The sequence below is a fragment of the Odocoileus virginianus genome, chromosome 12 (genome assembly GCF_023699985.2).
Source record: "Odocoileus virginianus isolate 20LAN1187 ecotype Illinois chromosome 12, Ovbor_1.2, whole genome shotgun sequence".
Lineage (NCBI taxonomy): Eukaryota > Metazoa > Chordata > Mammalia > Artiodactyla > Cervidae > Odocoileus > Odocoileus virginianus.
Window position 1 is genome coordinate 64,663,293 of NC_069685.1, and position 20,460 is coordinate 64,683,752.

At 50.0% G+C, this 20,460-nt stretch overlaps 1 protein-coding gene across 8 annotated transcripts in view; it reads left to right on the forward strand.

Moving 5' to 3' along the window:
• Positions 1–20,120, forward strand: part of MTMR3 (myotubularin related protein 3) — a 126,141-nt gene extending 106,021 nt beyond the window's left edge. For 4 of the 8 annotated variants that reach the window (XM_070475550.1, XM_070475551.1, XM_070475553.1 and 1 more), the window contains 12 exons: positions 207–412; positions 923–1,054; positions 2,384–2,495; positions 5,794–5,989; positions 6,782–6,967; positions 9,899–10,069; positions 11,396–11,541; positions 12,266–13,667; positions 14,727–14,837; positions 15,291–15,379; positions 16,103–16,129; positions 17,995–20,120. In XM_070475550.1, coding sequence (XP_070331651.1) covers positions 207–412; positions 923–1,054; positions 2,384–2,495; positions 5,794–5,989; positions 6,782–6,967; positions 9,899–10,069; positions 11,396–11,541; positions 12,266–13,667; positions 14,727–14,837; positions 15,291–15,379; positions 16,103–16,129; positions 17,995–18,166 — 2,950 coding nt within the window. In that variant the 3' untranslated portion in view covers positions 18,167–20,120. Of the gene's footprint in view, positions 1–206; positions 413–922; positions 1,055–2,383; positions 2,496–5,793; positions 5,990–6,781; positions 6,968–9,898; positions 10,070–11,395; positions 11,542–12,265; positions 13,668–14,543; positions 14,838–15,290; positions 15,380–16,102; positions 16,130–17,994 lie in introns of those variants that run through there. The other 4 variants (XM_070475554.1, XM_020907120.2, XM_070475555.1 and 1 more) reach the window with 4 other exon arrangements.
• Positions 20,121–20,460: the final 340 nt, after the last annotated feature.

Consider the following 20,460-nt stretch of genomic DNA (forward strand, 5'->3'; position numbering starts at 1 on the left):
ATCCAGAAAGATCCAGATAGATTTCATTATTCTGATGGCTTATAAAACTCCTGCCCTGGGAGGCCTTGAAGTTAACCCATCACGTGCCTGTAGTCAAACCATTCATTAAAGCATCTGAAATCTACTGTGTCACTCTTTGTGTGAGCACAGAGTACCCGAATAGGGAGGCGGGGCTGGGTGCAGTTGTCGTCCTGTTCCCCACACAGGCACCAGAGCAATGGCGCTGTCATTGCCCGCTGCGGACAGCCAGAGGTCAGCTGGTGGGGCTGGAGGAACGCCGACGACGAGCACCTGGTGCAGTCAGTAGCCAAGGCTTGTGCCTCGGACTCCCGATCGAGTGGCAGCAAGCCGCCGCCGAGGAACAGTCCCCGGGACTTCCCCTGTGCAGGAGACCTCTCTGATGTGGAGTTTGGTAAGGTGTCCCTGGGCCTCTGGCAGCAGTTTTTATAGCATCTGACAACCTTTTCTTGAAATGGCCTTTTTTGTTTAAGGCAGAATTTGGTTTCTTAGAAGAGCGAGAGTGAAACTTCAGTTAGTGGGATTGTTTGAGGAGTAATGGGTTTTGGCAAAAACCAGAAGACCTTCTCTTTCAAACCTGATTTAAGAGGACTAGAGTGTTGTCTTTCTTGCCGTCGTGACAAGATATAATAGGGGACCTACACAGTGTTTCCAGACCATGATACTTAGGTTGTTGTCATTGTAGACTTCAGTTGTAGAACTGAAGTGTAAGAGATTGTAGGCAAAATAGAGAACAAAACGCAGGAGAGAAGTCCCATGGTATTTAGGTAGTTTGGGTTAGGTGGATTTCAGTTAATCGAGTTTTTTGGGTACTGTAATAAGTGTCTGTGGTTCTTATTTTGCAACAGTTCTGGGAGAGACAGGTTCATTTTGTTTTTTTTCTTCCTGCTCCTGATGTCCCCAGATTCTTCTCTGTCAAATGCTTCAGGAGCAGAGAGTCTAGCCATCCAACCACAGAAGCTTTTGATCTTGGACGCACGCTCCTATGCCGCAGCGGTGGCAAACCGAGCCAAAGGAGGAGGCTGTGAGTGCCCAGGTGAGGTGCACAGTGCTTCTGTCCTTGGGAGTGCGGCCCGTGCCCACCTGGGTCTTAGTTCTCAACTTGAAATGAATGGAAAGCCATGTTCTCAGCCTGTCCTGAGAGAGCCGCATCTCCTTGGCTTCGCAGTACTGCATGCTCTTTTCATGGGAGAATTGGAGGAGGGAGTGCAGTGAAACCGGGTTCTTCCTTCCCGGTGCCAGCCTTTTGGTGATGAGGAAGGCAGGCAGTCTTCTCTCTCAAGAAGGCCTGTTAGGTCTGGAAGCTGCTGCTTTGGTGGCTTGATTTCTGAGCCTTCTAAAAGCTTTCTATTGTTTCACGTTGGGTATGCTCATCACTGGCCCCACAGAAAAGTCCTCAGACGGCTTTTACTTGAAAAACGCGGGGTAGAATTTGAAGAAAATGCAGAACTCTAGTGAGGTGCCTCGGTCCTGACCTGTGGCACCCCACCGTGTGCATCCTGGCTTTTCCTGGCTTTTCCCACGGAGGGGCCTCTGGGTGCCGCTTGTGTGCCGATGGAGCAGGGACAGGCCCCGAGCCCCGTGCTCAGGTGTGAGCTGATGGCTGGAGAGAGCGGTGTGAGTACAGGATTTGAATGCGTGAGTGCGGGGTTCTGCTCGGTTCTTCTTATAGATTCCAGAGGTGCATGTTAGCAGAGGCCCAAGAAGTAAACCTGGGGTAAGGTAGAAGAGTGTGTGTGTGTGCCCTCAGTCATTCAGTCATGTCTGACTCTTTGTGACCACATCGACTGTAGCCCACCAGGCTCCTCTGTCCATTGGGTTTCCCAGGCAAGAATTCTGGAGTGGGTTGCTATTTCTTATTCCGGGGGATCTTCCTGACATAGGGATCGAACCCACATCTCCTGCAGGTGGATTCTTTTCCATTGAACCACCTGAGAAGCCCTAAAGTGGAAGTACACAGCCTTTTTTTTTTTTTTTTTTAATAAAAGCTTCTATTTTATGTCAGTATCTTCTTCACATGGAGAAGGGAATGGCAATCCACTTCAGTATTCTTGCCTGGAGAATTCCATGGACAGAGAAACTTGGCGGGCTGCAGTCCGTGGGGTCGCAAAGAGTCAGACACAACTGAGCGACTGACACATCCACACATCTTTTTCACAAATCCTTCCTTTTCAAAAAGATGGCTAAAAATCAAGTGCTGTATAATAAAGGACTGGGCTAATAGTCATCAAAACACCAGTATTTCATTAGGCAGCAGCTCCAGTGGATTTGTCCTAGATCCCGTTTGCTCCTTTTGAGCAAACTGAGCTTGGCGTTGTGGACGTTAAACTCACCGTATCTGTGTTCTCTCTGTTGCTCTCTGCAGAGTACTACCCAAACTGTGAAGTTGTTTTCATGGGGATGGCAAACATTCATTCAATTCGGAGGAGTTTTCAGTCTCTGCGTTTGCTCTGCACTCAGATGCCAGATCCGGGAAAGTAAGACCTTGGCCTTGGCTTGAAGTTTGCACTGCCCTTTTTTTCTTTTTTAATGAATTGGAGGGGGTCTTTCTATTCTTTTGGTAAACTTGAGTTTTACCATGAGTCCTTGGGTGTTCTCCTTCCTGTGTGAGGATCGTGCAGCAAAAAGGAGGAGCTGGGAGAAAAATCTAGCCCTTTGAAAGGTTTGAAAATGTGCAGCAGAGAACAGGTCTCAACCCTCAGAACAGAAGCACTGCTGCCTTATTTTTCCCGGGCCCTCTTCTTTCTCTTCTCCGTGTTTTTGACTCAGAGTAATTTAATTATTTGTTTTCTGACATCCTGTAGTGACACTTAACCTCCTCTGAACTGGAGTGTTTTACCATGAAGAGTAAAAGTGTATTCATCATGTTCTAGAAAGGGTTAAACTTTTAAACATGTCAGGAGATCAGCTCCTTTTACATTTGCTTCTGATTTTAAACTACTTTCTTATTTACTAAAAACATTACCATGATTTTTATTGCTTATTAAAAATGAATGGCTGGCATTTGCTGTGAGGAAGGTGAAATAATACCCCTCCCCACAAGGGAACTGTTTGAATACAAGATAAATTAGGAGAAATGCTCTGTAAAAATAAATATGGACAGATAAATATTTAAAAGCCCCTATTTTACTATTTCAGGAAGCCAGGCTGGTGCCAGAGAAGATAGAATTTTCTGTTTTCTGGTGTTCATGCAAGAGCCCATAGCAGTTTCTCTGAGTTCTGTTCAGTAGATCTCATGATTGCATCAATTTTGCAGCATCCTTTGATTTATTAAATCAAATGGCTGCCTGAATCACTTGTACGAACTCCTGGTAGCAAATGATTAATTTCATCATAGTTGTAATCAGCCGAGAGGGTGAAGCAGTTGTCCTTGGGGAAAAGCCTGACCAAAGAAATGATGGCTGTCTTACCTGGAGGGTCAGCAGTTTGCATCTGCTACACATACTTAGAGCCCAGCTAGTAGCACTCCCTTCTCTGCTGATGGCACACAAAAAGAGTCTGCTGAGGGTCCAGGGGATCTGCCACTGATTGCGTGACTCAAGCCAAGTGGCTTAATTCCTGTGGTTATCAGGTTAATTCCTGATAACCTTTTTCCTGCCTATAAAAGGGATAGCGTCAATACTCCCTGGTCTCTAATATCTTACATAGGTTAAAAGTCTTTCTTAAAAACTATTTTTTAAGCTCTGAGTCAAGAAGATGTAATTAATTAGCCCTTGTTTGGTCCACATGAATGTCGGGGAGGAGGGAAGTTGTAAAGGAAGAAGGAGATGACTTATCTGTATTTGGCACAGATCATAATGCGTTACTGACGCTTCCCTGTGGATAAGAGATGCTATGGCTGTGGCGGGAGTAGCTGTAAGCCGGCCTCCTGACACTTGTTTGCAGCTGTGAAGGGCTCAGGCCCAGTTGTGTTCCTCCCTCAGTTTTTGAGAACAGGACGAGGGAGTCTGCAGTATCAGCGCAGTATCAGTACCTCCTCCATTGGCAGATTTTGGATGCAGCTTCTGTGTTAGGCATGGAGGCACTGACTGGGTTTTAAGGATGAGTCTGTCAGATTCAAGAGAACTGGGTTCTCATTTACTGTTTCTCCAGGGGCCAGGAGTTAACTTGGTATTTGTTCTCCTAAGCCCCACCTTTTAGTTTTCTTTTTCAAGACTATGAGGAATAAGAATAAAGAATCCACCTGCAAAAAATGTTTCTCATGTATTTAATAGCCCATAGAAAGTCTTGAGATACAATTTTTACCCACGATTTAATAAGTAGGAACCTTCAGTGTATGCTAGGCACTGCACAGGGCAAGTGTACCTGTGCCTGAGACAGTGTCTGCCCTCTTAGGAGTCAGTCTGGTTGGTAGAACAAGCCAATCCTTGTGAAGCCAGCACTTATGCAGTATGTTCTGTTGTCTGTTTGCCTGGAAAGACCCTGTCTTTCGGCTATTCCAGAAATTCATACTTATCCCCCAAGGTTTAATAGGCCTTTATAGACTCATCACTGCAAAAGCCTTCTCATAGTCCCCTGACAGAAGTATTCATTCCCTCCTCAGACTTAATGTTTGAAGGACTCGACTATGGCTTTAACTACAGATCTGATCATATTTTGGAGAAATTTGAGCTTTTTGTGGGGGGGGTGGGGAGTAGAATTCATGGCAGGGCACAAGAAACAAAATGTGAGCACAATTTTAAAAAACCTATTGTCATTATTCCCAAGGGGTAGTTCTTGGGATCTGATACTTTTGAAAAAAGATTCTTTTCGATCCCAGCTGAATCCAGTCTTCACTAAGCCCAGTAACAGTGTGCAGCCATTTGTGTGAGTCTAAATCATTAGTCTGGGCCTACCCAGTTCTAATCGATAAACATTCAAGACTTGATCAGTAGTGCTAAGTGATGTTATCTGCACTGTTTTTGGAGTGGCGTCCAACTTGTATCTTGTTGTGAAAGTGTTAGTCCCTTGGTCATGTCTTTCTCTTTGCGACCCCGTGAACTGTAGCCCACCAGGCTCCTCTGTCCATGGGATTCTCTGGTTAAGAACACTGGAGTGGGTTGCCGTTCCCTTCTCCAGGGGATCTTCCTGACCCAGGGGTTGAACCTAGGTCTTCTGCATTGTAGGGAGATTCTTTACCATCTGAGCCACTAGGGAAGGCACTGTATCTTGTTACAGAAACGTATTGCTTTAAATATATTTAATTATTTTATTTGTGTGTACCAAGTCTTGGTTGCAGCATGTGGGATCTAGCTCCCAGACCAGGGATCGAACCCTGGCCCCCTGTATTGGGAGCACAGAGTCTTAACTGGACCACCAGGGAAGTCCCCACAGACATACATATTTGAGTTTTCCTTTTTTTTTTTTTTTTTTTTGGAGAACTTGTTAGGCAGAGTTGCTGATTGTTAAATACAAATATTTTCTTTTTTCCATCTCAGAAGTGGTTGCATTTTTTTCTTTAGGAGACAATTCCGGAAAGAACGAACTTTACTGGGTAGATACAACTCTTTACGGACTGAAAATTATTAATTCTCCCTGGGAAATTAGCAGTGAGATTTTTGGAACAAAAGGTGGCCCTGTTAATTACTGTCCTATTTCTAAGGCTTTCCTGTGTTGCATGGTGGGGCCTGGGCCTAATCCTTGTACATACTTTATAAAGACAGAGCTTTTCTGTTTGTTTTCTTTGGAGGGAAATGTCTTTGGGAGTTGCTTTTCAGTCTGACAGGTATTTGGCCTGACCCAGTAGTGTGTCATCAGTGTCAGCATTTGCTGTCCCCTCCCGTTTCACTGTTTCAGTTGGCTCTCGGCTCTTGAGAGCACCAAGTGGCTCCACCATCTGTCTGTGCTGCTGAAGTCGGCGCTCCTGGTGGTGCACGCGGTGGACCGGGACCAGCGGCCCGTGCTGGTGCACTGCTCCGACGGCTGGGACCGCACTCCCCAGATTGTGGCACTGGCTAAGCTCCTGCTGGACCCCTACTACCGAACCATAGAGGTAGGGTTGAACCCTTCAGGATGACCAGGGGAAACCGTGCAGGGATTTATGATCAGTTTTGGTTGAGGTGGTTAGGTCCAGTCAAAGTGAAATTTCTGTGGTTTAGAATCACTGCTCCTTTACCTTGAGCTAAATTGTAGTAGTACCTACCGCAGCGCCTGTCCTTCTTTAAAGGGGGTGGATTGTAGATAACAAGGTACTGAGCATACAGACATATTTTCCTTTGCAGAATATCTACATGGAAAAGTTTTGGCTACCCCAGAAAATGGGGTTTCTGTAGGAAGGATCTTGATGTGCTTCTTAGGGTAATGGGTCTAGATATCACCACAGTGTTCTGTGCAGAAAGAACCCTATTGTGAAATATCACCTGTTGGATTAGAGAGAAAAGAAAAACCTTTAAGGTACCCTAAAATATATGTAAATCTGGGATTGGGGAAGATTTTACAAACATGATTTCATAAGTGTAACATGAAAGAAATCTAAAAATAAGATATGAAGGGGACAAAAGTGTGACTTTTTAATAGTGAAGGAAGCACTAAAAATACTGTCTTAACAAAGACTTAGATAAACACTTAATTTACCACCCCTCTGCTGATTATGGATTGGAGGCGGGGGAATTGGGAAACCGTCCTAAGTATGTGTCCTATCATTTGGCCATGGGGTTGGGTCGGGGCTCCTGATGGGCTGAGTGCAGGCTGTTGAAAGGGATTCCTGTTGGTGACCTTAGGTTCAGGACAGTCGTAGTTTGGATAGACAGGCACAAATGGGTCTCTCCTGGGTGCTTCTCCACAGGGTTTCCAGGTCCTCGTGGAGATGGAGTGGCTGGATTTTGGCCACAAGTTTGCTGACCGGTGTGGTCATGGGGAGAACTCGGATGATCTGAACGAGCGTTGCCCAGTGTTTTTGCAGTGGCTTGACTGTGTTCATCAGCTTCAGAGGCAATTTCCATGCTCTTTTGAGTTCAATGAAGCATTCCTTGTGAGTCTTTGCTTGTGATTCTTCATTTTGGGGACCCTCTAAATTCTTAGGGGTATCAGTGTAAGTGTTAGTGGGCCAGTTTTCACATTTAACAGTATCCTTTCTAGATTTAATTAAGGGGCTATTCTTACCTTTTTTATTAAAAAAAAAAAAGGTAATACAGGTGTTCCTTTAATGAATTCATGTGCACTAAGTTTATATAAAGTCTTTGAGTTGTTCCAATGTAGCTTTAAAAATGTATAATAGAAGTGCTAAACAGTAGTTAAAAATAGAAACAATAGATTTTTGTCTGCTCCCTCCAGTCGATCTTACCAACCCTCCTGGGTCTGTTTCACACTCTCTGCTCCCGTCCTTTGAAGGAGGACACACTGGCCTTGCCCTCTTCCAGCTTCCCTCCACCTGTGCACCAGCTTCCACTCCCTCCTCTGCTCAGCTTCATGGCTTCAGCATTCCTACTTCCCGCCCTCTGTGTCGGCCTGTTCCCGCTTTTCTGGATCACTGCTGTCAGCACACAAGCACGGTGCAGTGCCTCCTGTTTGATCACGCCTGCTCTGGATCCTGCATCCCCCTCGGGCTGTTACCTCATTTCTTATTTCTTCACAGCAGAGCTCCTCAGGTCTTCTACATTTACTCTCCAAAATTCTTCTCCCATTCTGTCTTGAAACCTGGTCAATCAGGTGTTCACCCCACTTTACCAGAGCTGCTCTTGTTAAGGTCACCAGTGATCTTCACGTCGCTAACCCAGTGATCAGTTTTCAGTCACCTTTTAAAAAATTAGTATAATTGATAACATTTTGTTAGTTTCAGGTATACAACAGTGATTTGATACTTGTATATATTGCTAGTTAGTTAGTTCGGTCGTTCAGTCGTGTCCGACTCTTTGCAACCCCATGAACCGCAGCACACCAGGCCTCCCCATCCATCACCAACTGCCAGAGTCTACCCAAACTCATGTCCATTGAGTTGGTGATGCCATCCAACCATCTCATCCTTTGTCATCCCCTTCTCCTCCTGCTCTTAATCTTTCCTAGCATCAGGGTCTTTTCTAATGAGTCAGCTCTTCATATCAGGTGGCCAAAGTATTGGAGTTTCAGCTTCAACATCAGTCCTTCCCATGAACACCCAGGACTGATCTCCTTTAGGATGGACTGGTTGGATCTCTTTGCAGTCCAAGGGACTCTGAAGAGTCTTCTCCAACACCACAGTTCAAAAGCATTAATTCTTTGGCGCTGAGTTCTTTACAGTCCAGCTCTCACATCTGCTAGAAGATACCCCAAATCTAGTTAACCTTTGTCACCATGCATAGTGACAGTTTTTGCTTGTGATGAGAGCTTTTAAGATGTTGCTCTCTGGCAGCTTTCAGATGTACAGCACAATACTGCTCACTGTCTTACGACCGACCCCCTGACTTATATCTCCCTAACTCACGTCACATCCCGCTGACTTGTTTTATAGTAGGAAGTTTGTACCTTTTGACTTTTCTTCATCTTCTTTGGTTCATCGTTAATATTTGGCATAATTTAATCACCCCTTTCTGAAACACTTTTCTTCAGTTGACTTCTAGCACACACTCTTAGGTCCCTGCTTCACCAGCTGGTCCTTTCTGTCTCCTTAGCCGGTTCTTCCTTACCCCCCACTTCTGAATGTTGGAATGCCCCAGAGTTCAGTCTCCTTCTCTAGGGATTTCATCTGGTCCTTTGGCTTTAATTGCTGTCTGTGATTCTCACATGTATAGTCTTCAGCCTAGACCTCTGTCTCTACTTAACTCCAGGCTCTGATATCTGCTTGTGACTGCTCAATATCTCCACTTGAACGTCTTAATGGTATTTCAAACTTAACATTTTCAGAACTTAGTTCTTAATATCTATATCTCCCCACCTCAAAACTGATCTTCCAGAAGTCTTCCTTCTCACCAAATGTCAACTCAATCCTTCCAGTTCATTTAGGGCAAAACTTATATTGTTCTCAACTCCCCTTTCATATTCCACATTCAGTCTGTCAGCAGATTCTGTCGTTCTGCTTTAAAAATGTACCTAAAACCTGATAACTTATTGCTACCTGTGCTGTTCCCAGCACTGGTCTAAGCCACCATCAGCTGTTGCTCCAATTGCAGACAGTCCAGCAGCCTCAGAGGTCCTTCTGAAACATGATATAGGCTGTGTCTTTCCTGTCAGGAAACCTCTAGTTACTCTGCTTTTCCACACAGTAAAAGTCACAGTCCCTAAAGTGGCCTGCAGGGCTCTCCTAGAGGTTACCGTCCAGGCTCATTTCCTCCCACCCTTCACCTCATGCAGTGTCTGTCAGTCACACTGGCCTCCTTCAGTTCCTCAGAAGTGGCAAGCTTGTGCTCATCTCAAGACCATTGTGCTAGCAGTTGCTACTGCCTGGAACAGTCTCCCAGCTCCCTTCCTCCAATGTGCATACGCCCTGCTCTCTCATCTTCATCAGGTCTCTGCCACGGAGGCCTCTCACACTGCCCTGCGTGTGCTCCAGCCCTCTTCCCTGCCTTCCTGCCTTACTGTGCCTCGCACTGCTCACGCCTCCCCGGCAGAGCAGGAGAGCAGTCTCCTCACTGCTGCTTCTCTGCACCCATAGACACGTCTGGGCTGCCCCACAGCGGCGTGTTGAAGGAGAAGTGTTCTCTCAGTTCAGACTTGGTGGCCCACTGACCCGCTCCTGTGCCCAGTTAACTTAGGACCTCGGAAGTTGTTGACCAGGAGGCTGAGAGGATGGGGGTGCCAACGCCCTTTTGACGCAGGAGTGGGTGGTGGTCAGGGTTGTGAGGAGGCTGCAGCTTGGTTCCCCCATCCTTCCCGAGTGTGAACGGAAGTGCACATCAGGGGTGTTGGGGAAGGTGGCTCTGCTGGGCTGACGTCCCCCCAGAAAACATGCGCCCCTTGCTTGATTTTGCTTCATGTTGGGCTCTCACAGGTGAAACTGGTGCAGCACACCTACTCCTGCCTCTTTGGGACATTCCTGTGCAACAACGCCAAGGAGAGAGGGGAGCAGCACACGCAGGAGCGGACGTGCTCGGTGTGGTCACTGCTGCGGGCGGGCAACAAGGCCTTCAGAAACCTGCTGTACTCCTCGCAGTCGGACGCCGTGCGTATCCTGCAGTCTTCCTGCTCTCAGCAGCGGAATAAACTCGGGGATGGGGACACGGGGGGTCCTCTTCAACAAGCCATCTTGGTTGTCTCTGGATAGGCTTGGTTCCATTTTTTTCCAACCACTCTGTCCTGAGAAAGGCCTGTTTTCTGGTTATGCTCTGCCCTGCTTCCGACTCCTCTTTGTTTGGAGTGGTTTGACCTTAACACACGTCTCTACTTGGCTACTCTAGATAAGAGTCTTTTCTAAGCGTCTCTGCCAGAGCTTAACTTACTCCGAGCATCTCCTGACATGTGGAAGAGGCACTTAAGTCATTCCTCCAATGCCTGACAGCTCAGAAGGTGCTGCAGGCCCCCCGCATCTTCCCAGTGTCAACAGGTGGTGATACCCACTGCACCTTCTGCCTCAGCAGAAGACTGTGTGACACTAGCATGTCTGTCTGATTGACCCTCTGCTCACATGGAGAACTGGCAGCTCCTTTAAGCCTTTGTTCCTCAAAGGAACACCTTCTGTTAAGCAGAGAAAAGGAAGCACATACATCTGTGCACTGGTCCATGGTCTTGTTCCTCATGTCAGAATGCATCTTAAATTCTAAGTCACAAGGAGGCTGCTGCTGCTAAGTTGTTTCAGTTGTGTCCCACTCTTTGCGACCCCGTGGATGGCAGCCTACCAGGCTCCTCTGTCCATGGGATTTTCCAGGCAAGAGTACTGGAGTGGGTTGCCATTGCCTTTTCCAACAAGGAGGCCAATCTGAGGTTATATTGATTTGCTGGACTATTAATGAATGACTTCTTACTTCAGTTAAGTGGTCCAAGGAAGGATTGAAGCTAGCTGCTTCTCTCTCTCCTGTGCCTGCAGACACGTATTAGTGTGGAAGAAAGCTTCCTTCCTTCCTTTTCCACATGATTAATTTAGATGATCTGGTAAAACAGGTTTGACAGTGTGTTCTGAAGCCAAGCTTTGTACCAGGGAACAGACAATCACCATCTAGCAGAATGACTCGCTTTCTTGTGCAGTAAAAGCAACAAATTAAGCTGAGAAAAGCCAGTCATTCAGTAAAGGTGACTTAAGAAATAACTAATGAGAAATGGATTTTTGAAAAATGTTTTTAGATTTTCATGCCCACAGAGGCTCTCGGGTGAAAAATATCTACCACCCTCTCTTGGCCCGATAAGAGCTGCGTTCATTCATGTAATGGCTCTCGGAGACCTTGCAGGACTGCTGGGTGTCCCCACTTGGTGCTTGCTCTTCCCCTCATTTCTGGACGTTTCTGACAGACTTGTGGGAACTTGTTTGAACCCATGTTCCCTGCTCTCTCCTCAGGTGCTGTATCCTGTGTGCCACGTGCGCAACCTGATGCTGTGGAGCGCAGTGTACCTGCCCTGCCCGTCCCCGTCCACCCCTGTGGACGACAGCTGCGCGCCGTACCCCGCCCCAGGCTCCAGCCCCGACGAGCCGCCTCTGAGTCGGTGAGCCTGGGGCTGATGCCGAGTCCTCAGGTCCTTCAGCGGTGTATTCCTGTGTTGGGGTGTATACAGGGATGGTCAGAGGTTTTGACATTGTCTGGCTCCTCACCTTTCTAAGCTCTCTTGAGGTTTTCTTAGGGAAGGTATAAGGGTTTTGGGCTGTGAGGCTGTATGAGCCTTGTCCCTGAAGAGTCCTGGGCCCTGTTTCCACTGTGCTCTTGGGCAGTTTCTCAGTGATGGAGCAAACCCTCTGTGTTCCTGTGACCCACAGCTCTGTGCTCCTGCCTCCCTGTTGTGACATGTCACCTTGCTCTTGAAAGGCAGATTTTATTAGATGATAATCTGCTTTGCAACCTATGAATTAGCTTTACTGAATTCAGACTGATGACTAATAAGAGTAATTTAAAAATATTGTACTATCAGAAAATCAGCAACACTACTTTGCTTTGCCACTAATTGAGAAATGCAGAAGTATCATGAAGATTGTCTTTCTAAAACCGTGTTTGGCATTAGTTTATCTGTATGTATTGGGCATGAGGTAGGGGAGGTGCCCGAGAGTAGAAGGTCTCAGCCTGCCTGCAGCCTGAGTCTTACTCCAGATATGCCACGGCTCCTTGAGTAGCTGTGATGGAGCCAGTGAGGAAATGACTGCCTGTTAAAACCTGTTGTCTCTGGCTTACCCTAGAACAACCTCAGATCCTCATTTCCCCCAAACTCCTTTCTTTAGGCTACCAAAGACCAGATCATTTGACAATCTGACCACCGCCTGCGACAACACAGTGCCTCTGGCCAGCCGGCGCAGCAGTGACCCGAGCCTGAATGAGAAGTGGCAGGAGCACCGTCGCTCACTGGAACTGAGCACCCTGGCTGGTCCTGGGGAGGAGCCCGTGGAGCCTGACAGCCTGGGGAAGCCAACCAAAGTGCTGGGTGGTGCCGAGCTGTCTGTTGCGGCTGGAGTAGCTGAGGGGCAGATGGAGAACATTTTACAAGAGGCCACCAAAGAGGAGAGTGGGGTAGAGGAGCCAGCCCACAGGGGGTTGCAGGAGGTCAAGGAGGAGGCTCTGTTGGAAGAGGGGAGCAGGGGTAAGGGCCCCGAGGGCTCAGCTCGTGAACTTGATCAGCAGCCAGAGGTTGGTGAGGCTGCCCTAAGGAGCCATCCAGGCAGCAGCCCTCCTGGGCTCTCTCAGGGTGCTCCTGAGCAGGGCGGGCCCACTGTTCTCCCCAGTTCTCTCCAGGAGCCGCCCAGGGGAGAGGGTACCCAGGAGGTCCCTGTGGCACCGTCTCAGATAGGAGCTGTGGCAGAGGACAGGCAGGAGGCAGCCCTTCCCGTCTCAGCAGATGTGGATGTTGACTCTGGTACCTCACCATCAAGTTCTCTGCCCTCCCAAGTTCCATTTGAGACCAGAGGACCAAACATGGATGGGTCTGTGGACATGTTAATGGAAGATAAAGTGAAGTCAGACAGTGGGCCTCAGGGCCATCATAGACCTGGCCCAGTCCACAGGGACCGGCTCAGTAGCAAGGACGTGCTTCCTCCAGCTGTGGAGCCCAGGCCTATGGAGAGAAGCCTGGTGGAGACGCCCCAGCTGGGGCCTGTGGTGCGCAGGACTTCCCTTGGCGGTGCCTGGAGCCCAGCACATTCTCCTAGTGCCTTTCCTTTAGCCGAATGTAAAGAGGGGCTTGTGTGCAACGGTGCCCCAGAGGCTGAAAATAAGGCCTCGGAGCAGCCCCCAGGGCCTACTACCCTCCAGAAGTACCCCACCCCCAATGGACACTGCGCCAATGGGGAGACCAGGAGGAGCAAGGACTCCCTGAGCCGCCAGCTGTCGGCCACAAGCTGCAGCTCTGCCCACACACACGCGAGGAGCTTGCACCCCAAGTGGCTGCACGGCCACTCGGGGAGGCCGTCGGCCGCCGGCAGCCCTGAGCAGCCTTCCCGCAGCCACCTGGACGACGACGGCATGCCTGTGTACACAGACACGATCCAGCAGCGCCTGCGTCAGATCGAGTCGGGCCACCAGCAGGAAGTGGAGACCTTGAAGAAACAAGTCCAGGAGCTGAGGAGTCGCCTGGAGAGCCAGTACCTGACCAGCTCCCTGCGCTTCAACGGGGACTTCGGGGATGAAGTGGTGAGTACACCATGGTGCCTCCATCTGCACAGGAGATGGGCACGCTGTGCCGGGCGCCCTCTGCCCGATTTCAGAAGCAGTCGGAAAGGTCTAGAATAGCCCTGGGGAGAGGCTGGAGACCCGCCTCCGCCAGGTGACCAGCAGTGCTGCTTTTTCTCTTCTGCCTGCCCACTCTCCACAGGTGTCCTGTCTCCAGGAGAGGCAGGAAGAGGGCGCACTCACCGTGTAGTCGGCCAGCTCTCTGTGCAGAGAGGGTCAGGCCTTGAAGGGCGTGAGCTGGGCAGAGTGACCTTTGTCTGGCAACACAGATGTGCCTGTCCACTTACAGTGTCTGTCCTACCCCACCCCCCAATAACGTGAGCTGTGGCTTGGAAGGTTTAGTTCTTTCAAACATATTTGTACCCATCTTGTGGCCGGTGATGGCAATAGAGATGGGAAGAAGGATTGGTTTCTAGCACGGTCGGGAGTTAGTGCAGATGGGCCTGGTGACTGGAAGTGGGGGTACCTGAGGGGAGGGTCTCGGGAGACACTCCCCTTCCTGGTGGGTTTGACTCGGCGTGATTAAGTACAGCTGTGTCTGGCTCTGAATCAGTCAGCGTACATTAAAGGCGGGCTCATCCAATGACTTCACTTCAAACTGACTTGGGTTTTTCATTTCCCCAGAGTCCTTCAGAGAAAGGAGGACATGCCCAAAGCACTATTTCAGCACACAGATGTCAGTGGCAGGGTTAGATTGGCAGGTCCCCTGGAGCAGCCAACGTGGAGTTCCCACTCCACCCTGGTCACTTTTGCCTACTCACTCCCTGGAACCCGAGGCCTGCCCTGCCACCCCAGAGTCACTGCACCCCGCCTTAGATCTGTGTATCTCTCTTGCAGCTGAGCTCAACCCTGTCTCTGCACCTGCTCAACCCAGCTCTCGATGGCTGAGGCACCTAGAGATTCAGCAGCCCTAACACCCAGGCCCGCCCACATTCCTTGTGCTCCCTTCTTTGCCAAGCTCTTTCTTCTTCTGGGAGGAGACCAGGTTCATTCTGTTCAGCTGTGTTTGTTTGCCAACAGACTTCAATTCCCGACTCGGAAAGCAATCTGGATCAGAACTGTTTGTCTCGCTGCAGCACAGAGATTTTCTCTGAAGCCAGCTGGGAGCAGGTGGATAAACAGGACACGGAGGTACAGGCTCAGCCCCTGTTCTGAGTGCCACCCATGCAACTATTTTGCGGTTCTTCTCCACCCCCATCATCTGTTCCCCCTGCCCCAGCCAAGGAAAGAGCTCACCACACACTTAGCCCTCTCTGAGTCTCAGCACCTATGACTTCCTTCAGATCTGGAGTTTCTGAGCCAGGGCAACTCGAGCCAGCCCTCTCCTCTGTGCCTTTGCATGGAGCCTTGCCCACTCTCACAGCAGCCGGGCTGCTCCGGCTGCCTCTCGCTCTCAGGGGCGTTTGGAGTCCCCTCGAGGGGAATGATTTGGACGCCTTTCTTGTACTGCTGACATCAGGCCTGATGGGCTGGTGCCCCTGGAGCCAGTGTGGTCCTTGTGACTCTTGCTGCCCCAGCATGGCTCCGTTGGCTCCAGCTGGATGGCCCATCTCCTGTCACTGACCTGGCCCCGTTGTTTTACAGATGACCCGTTGGCTCCCTGACCACCTGGCCGCCCACTGCTATGCGTGTGACAGCGCCTTCTGGCTTGCCAGCCGGAAGCATCACTGCAGGTGCACCTGGGGGGCGTGGCGGGGCGGGCGGGGGTGTGGGGGCCGAGGCTGGGGCAGAGCCTGCAGATGGAGATGCGGGCATCTGGCTGGCAGACCCAGGGGTCTTCAGGACCCCGGCTCATCTTTTGTGCCTCTGAAATTGGTGTTTACATAACTGCATTTGGTGTCTCTCTTTTATTTTAGAGTGATTGTGAGTAAGTTTTAAAATGTACAAATGATGTCCCTTTTTGTTTTTTCTACCTTGATTGGTGAACAACAGCCATCTCCACCCAAACCACCACTTCTTATTCCTAGAGTGAAAGTGCTTCCCCTGCAGCATGGCTGCTGTGAGCAAAAGAGCTTTCCTGTTGTGGGCAGGGAGCTTCATTTGCCTGCCCCTTGCCCTGCTCCCTGACCCCATACTTCTTGCAGGTGGGGGCTGGTGGGACTGGCTGAGCAGGCAGTTTTCGGTCCACAAGGCTCTTAACTTCTTTCTGGGCTGCAGAGTGAGTGGCTACGGGTGCTTTGCCCCAGCTGGGGTGGTGACTGGAGCATAGTGTTCCTGGGATAGGAATTTGATCTGAATTGTGACAGAGCCTCATCCTTGTGAGTGGGCCTGGATTGAAAATGGAACCACCCCCCTGTCCAGCAATGATGCTTCCAGGACTGTGTGTCTCCCTGCTCTCACCCAAGCCCAAATGTCTAGTTGGCTTCTCCTCTGAGCTCTCTCTCCCCTCCTTGCAGGGATACTGATCGTGTTGATCAAACATGGTGAGCATTTGCAACAGCCTGTCTGTGGTGTCTGCACATCTGCAGTAACTTCTCCACACTAACGCTCCCATTCTCCCTCTCTGCACTCACTGGGATGAAGCTTGGGTCCGGGAGCGCAGGCGGGTGGGCTGGGGGCGTGGGGGCACCACAGCTGCTGGCTGAGGAGACCACTGGAGCTGGTCAGGCTGCAGCCAAGGGTGTGCCTGCTGACTGCACAGGTCAGGCGAGCCATCTGCTTAGGCGAGCCCTTAAGAGGGCTGCTTCAGCAGGGGCTGGTCCTGTGAAGTGGCCAGTAGAGGGGTTTATAGAGCTTTGTCTTTTGGGTCAGTCATTCTCTGCGATGCCAGAATGGTACTGGCATCACTGGTCTTTCCTTTTTTTTTTTTTTTTCTCTTTGGGGAAAAAAAAAAAGAGCCCAGGACTGAACAGAGGTGGTCTTTCCAGAGAACTGCTAACATTGAAAACTGCAAGGCAAGACCCCACATGCCATCTGTCAGGATTGCCTGAGAGAGGTCAGATAGACAACCATAGCTTATCAAATTCATGTCAGGCCTTTGAGTTGAATTCCAGCAGGTATGTGAAATAAATGTACACATTAAGAGATAGATTGAGGCAATTTCTCTCTGTAACCACAGGTTCTTACTGATGCACGCTTTTCAGAAAAAGTTGTGAATTACTCACTGCATTCCAGAGGATGAAGTCTTGTGTGTTGGTTTTCCTTCTGTCTTTTCATTGCCCCTTTCCTTTTGTGGTATTCTTTTATCTGCAAAGGGTATTCAGCATTCTCTTTTGTGCTTAAGTGGTCCTTAATCCAGCAGTGGGTTTCCTTTCTGAGGAGCATCAAGGAGAAGGTTGTGAGTGATGCTGGCTGAGGAGGAGTTACCCTTTAGCTTTTGACCCCACATTGTTGGAGGGCTGCATCAGACTCCTTGGGAACCTCCTGTTGGGCTTATTGGGGTTGATTTTAGGACCTTCCCAGAGTGGGGCTGTAAGGTGAGCAGAACCTCAGCCTCTGCCAGTTCCCTTTCCTGGAGGCTGTGTAGGGCATCTGTTTGGCTGTGCAGACCTATGCTGCACACACGCGTCAGAGCTGGGCTTTCAAATGGAGGAAGGGTGAGAGGTCAGGGTGCAGTCAGGCCTTCAGAGAGCGGATATACTCCCTGGAGATGCATGCGGGCAGCAGAGTGACCCACGAGTGACTGACCCTTGTCTGATCGGGGGTGTGTATGCACGCGTGTTCATCTGCATTGTACTTTTACCCTGAGCACGTGGCATGGGTCGCTCGTCTCCTGGCTTCGCATGCCGGCAGCACAGCAGTCCTAGACGACAGCAGCTTGTTCTGTGTTACTGCCTCTGAGCCTTTGGGCACGGGCTCCTCACTCCCCAGGTGGGCTGGAGGTTTCTCTCATCTGAGTGGCTCGGAGACCAATTGAATTGGTCTCTGGCCTCTTTATGATCACAAGCTACACAGAGGCCATTGCTCAGGTGGGTGTGGCCACAGGGTTTTCCTGGGCCAAGACTCAGCCATTGAGCTAGAAGCTGCCTTCCACCCTGGGCCCATTTGCTTCCATGGATCTCTGTTGAGCAGCATCTTCTGACACCTGGTAACCTTGAGCCGTAGTGGTAAGGCAGCCAAGTGTCCTGGACCCTAAAGTGAAAGTGGTGTGCGACTGTGCTCAGGAGGGGTCCCTTCCCTGCCTGGCTTCTCACTGGGTCAGACCCATCGGAGTGTTTGGTGTAGAGGAGTCTCCAGTCTCCAGCACATCTGAGTTGCATACAGGGCAGCTCTGCCTTCCTGAAGTTGGTTTCCCCAGCCTGTCTCTGCTGCTGACACTAATGCTGTTTCTGTTTTTTCTCATCTCAAGGAACTGTGGGAATGTATTCTGCTCCAGTTGTTGTAACCAGAAGGTTCCAGTTCCCAGCCAACAGCTCTTTGAACCTAGTCGAGTGTGCAAGTCTTGCTATAGCAGCCTGCATCCCACAAGCTCCAGCATTGACCTAGAACTGGATAAGCCCATTGCTGCCACTTCAAACTGAAGCTCCGTGACCTGGGCGGGCGGAGGCCAAGCTGCTGCTCCCCTGACAGGCCTACTCAGCCTGGGCAGACCTGGAGGCCCGTGCGCTTTGGGATGGGGACATGAACCAGCTGTGCAGAATGGTGGCACTCTGGGATGTACCACTGGGTTGTGCTTTTGATTCCTCCCTTCCCATTCCACCCCGCATTTTTTTTCCTCTCCATTTTCTATCCTCCCTCTGCCTCCAAAAAAGAGAAAAGTACCCTGGTTGTCTTTTTAAAAAAAAAAAAAAAAATTATTTTTTTTTGATGGAAGACCAGAGGTTGCCAGCTGTTGAGCGATGCTGAGCGGTGCTTTGTTCTTCAGGATGGGAGGAGGCTGGTTGAGTCAGGAATGGAGGCCTGAGTTAGACAGCGGGGAATAAAGCCAGTGCTGCCGTTTGTGACTGATCCTCGTTACCACCGCCACATCAGAGCTGAGTGGAAAACCTTTGCTTTTGAGGACGCCAAGAGCATCTGCCCTAAGAGCAGTTCCGTGTGCCCTCTCCCCCTCAAGAGGGGCTGGGCCAGTCCCCCCACAGGCAGAGGAGTGGGGTTGGGAGGGGGCATGCTCCGGAGGCCCTGAGAGGGCTGGCAGTGGGTGGCTGGCATCTCCTCCTCCCTGGGATTCTCGTTCTCTTGTTAACAGACCCAGATGTCTGGGCCCCCCTCACTGTCAGTGATCAGCCCCCTCAGCCAGGCCGGCAGCACTCACCCCCCTCAGGCGTCAAACCGGCCAGGGCATAGCACCCCGCTGCTGCAGTCAGGGCCGAAGTAGGCGCTGAGCCCGGGGGGCACCTGAAAGCCCCCTCCAGGGCCTGGACCCCCAAACACTCTCTTCCTCAGCCAGCACAGGGAAGTCCAGACTCAGGGTTCCCGAGATGCCCCACTCCCAAACAATCGTGGATCTCCCCCTTGAGGGGTAGAATCGGCCTCTCAGAGTGCAAGCGTCTGGAAAGGGGGAGTGTGTCCCACAGAACCAGCCTTCCTCCACCGCCCCTTGGAGCAGCTGGCAGGGCCCCGCCATTGCCCGGTCCTGCTGTGTGCTACTTGTCAGCCGCGAGGGGCGACGTGGTGACTGCAGGGTTCCTTGGAGAAGGGACACAGCCCGTCGGAACTGCGAGGCACCTCTCCTCAGCAAGCTTTGATGTGGCCCTCAAAGAGCCTTAAATCAGGGTTTGTGGTGGAGGTGGGCATGCAGAAGGGTGGAGCGGAATTTAGGTTTGTGCTTTGGGATCTTGGTGTCCACGTTTTGTGCCTGCCCTCTCTCCCGGGGGAAGGGCCATCTAGGCTCTGTGAAAAGCTGCTAACTGGTAACAGGGCAGATTGTGGTGAGCAGTGGGGGTGCGGCCTGGGAACTCTCCTGACCCTTTGGGAGCGGTTCCCTGGCGAAGGGCAAGTTGTGTCTCAGGAAGGTGGCTCCTGTGTGCCTGGGTGTAGCCAAGACTTGGCCCGGAAGCCTTCCCTGGAGCTGTCAGTCCAGGCGAAGCCAAGGGTACCTGAGCACGTCTGACTTTCCAGTGGCAGCAAGCTGCTCAGAATTTGTATTTAGTGAAACAGGGTGTAAGTTCTCCACACTCTTGTGTGGTCAGGCCTTGCAGGTTGGGAGAAGTCAGTCTAATTGAAGATTGTGCAGTTCCTAGTGACAGGTGCCAAGAGGTAATGATTACGGGTTTCTTGGGTCTGATGTACAGTGTGAATAAATGCTTGCAGCTCTTAGCCCTTTTTTGATCAATGAAGCACTTTTTTATTAATATTTTTCTTTGTATGTAAAGGAGGAACCGTAACTCTCCGTAGCTGTACATATAACCCTTTTCTCCTAAAGAGGAGTCAGTCAGCGCTCCTATATTTTTCATTTTTTGTCAAAGCAAGAAGTAAATACTTTAGAACTGTTAAATATATAAATAAAGTGAATAAAGTTTAGTGTTCCGCATGGTAGCGTTTGCTAACACGTTCTGATTTTTCCCCCTGTGGTGTATTCCCCTTCATCCCATTTCCCTCTGACACCAAAGCAATTTGAGGTGCTGCTGAGAAATTGAACTCTGACACAGGAAAACCAGATTTCTTTTCAACTCTAGACCTTGGCAAGGAGCCTGCACCGTGATGCCCACACACTGAAGCACATTTCCTTGATGGTTTTTGCCCCTATTGTCTCCAAAGTTAAAAAGACAAAGCATCTTTAACAGTCGGCCATTCTTCCTTATCTGAAGAAGTGTGTGTCAACAGTAATTAAAACTACTTCAGTCCTCCAGGCTTTTTTTTTTTTTTTGCTGTTACT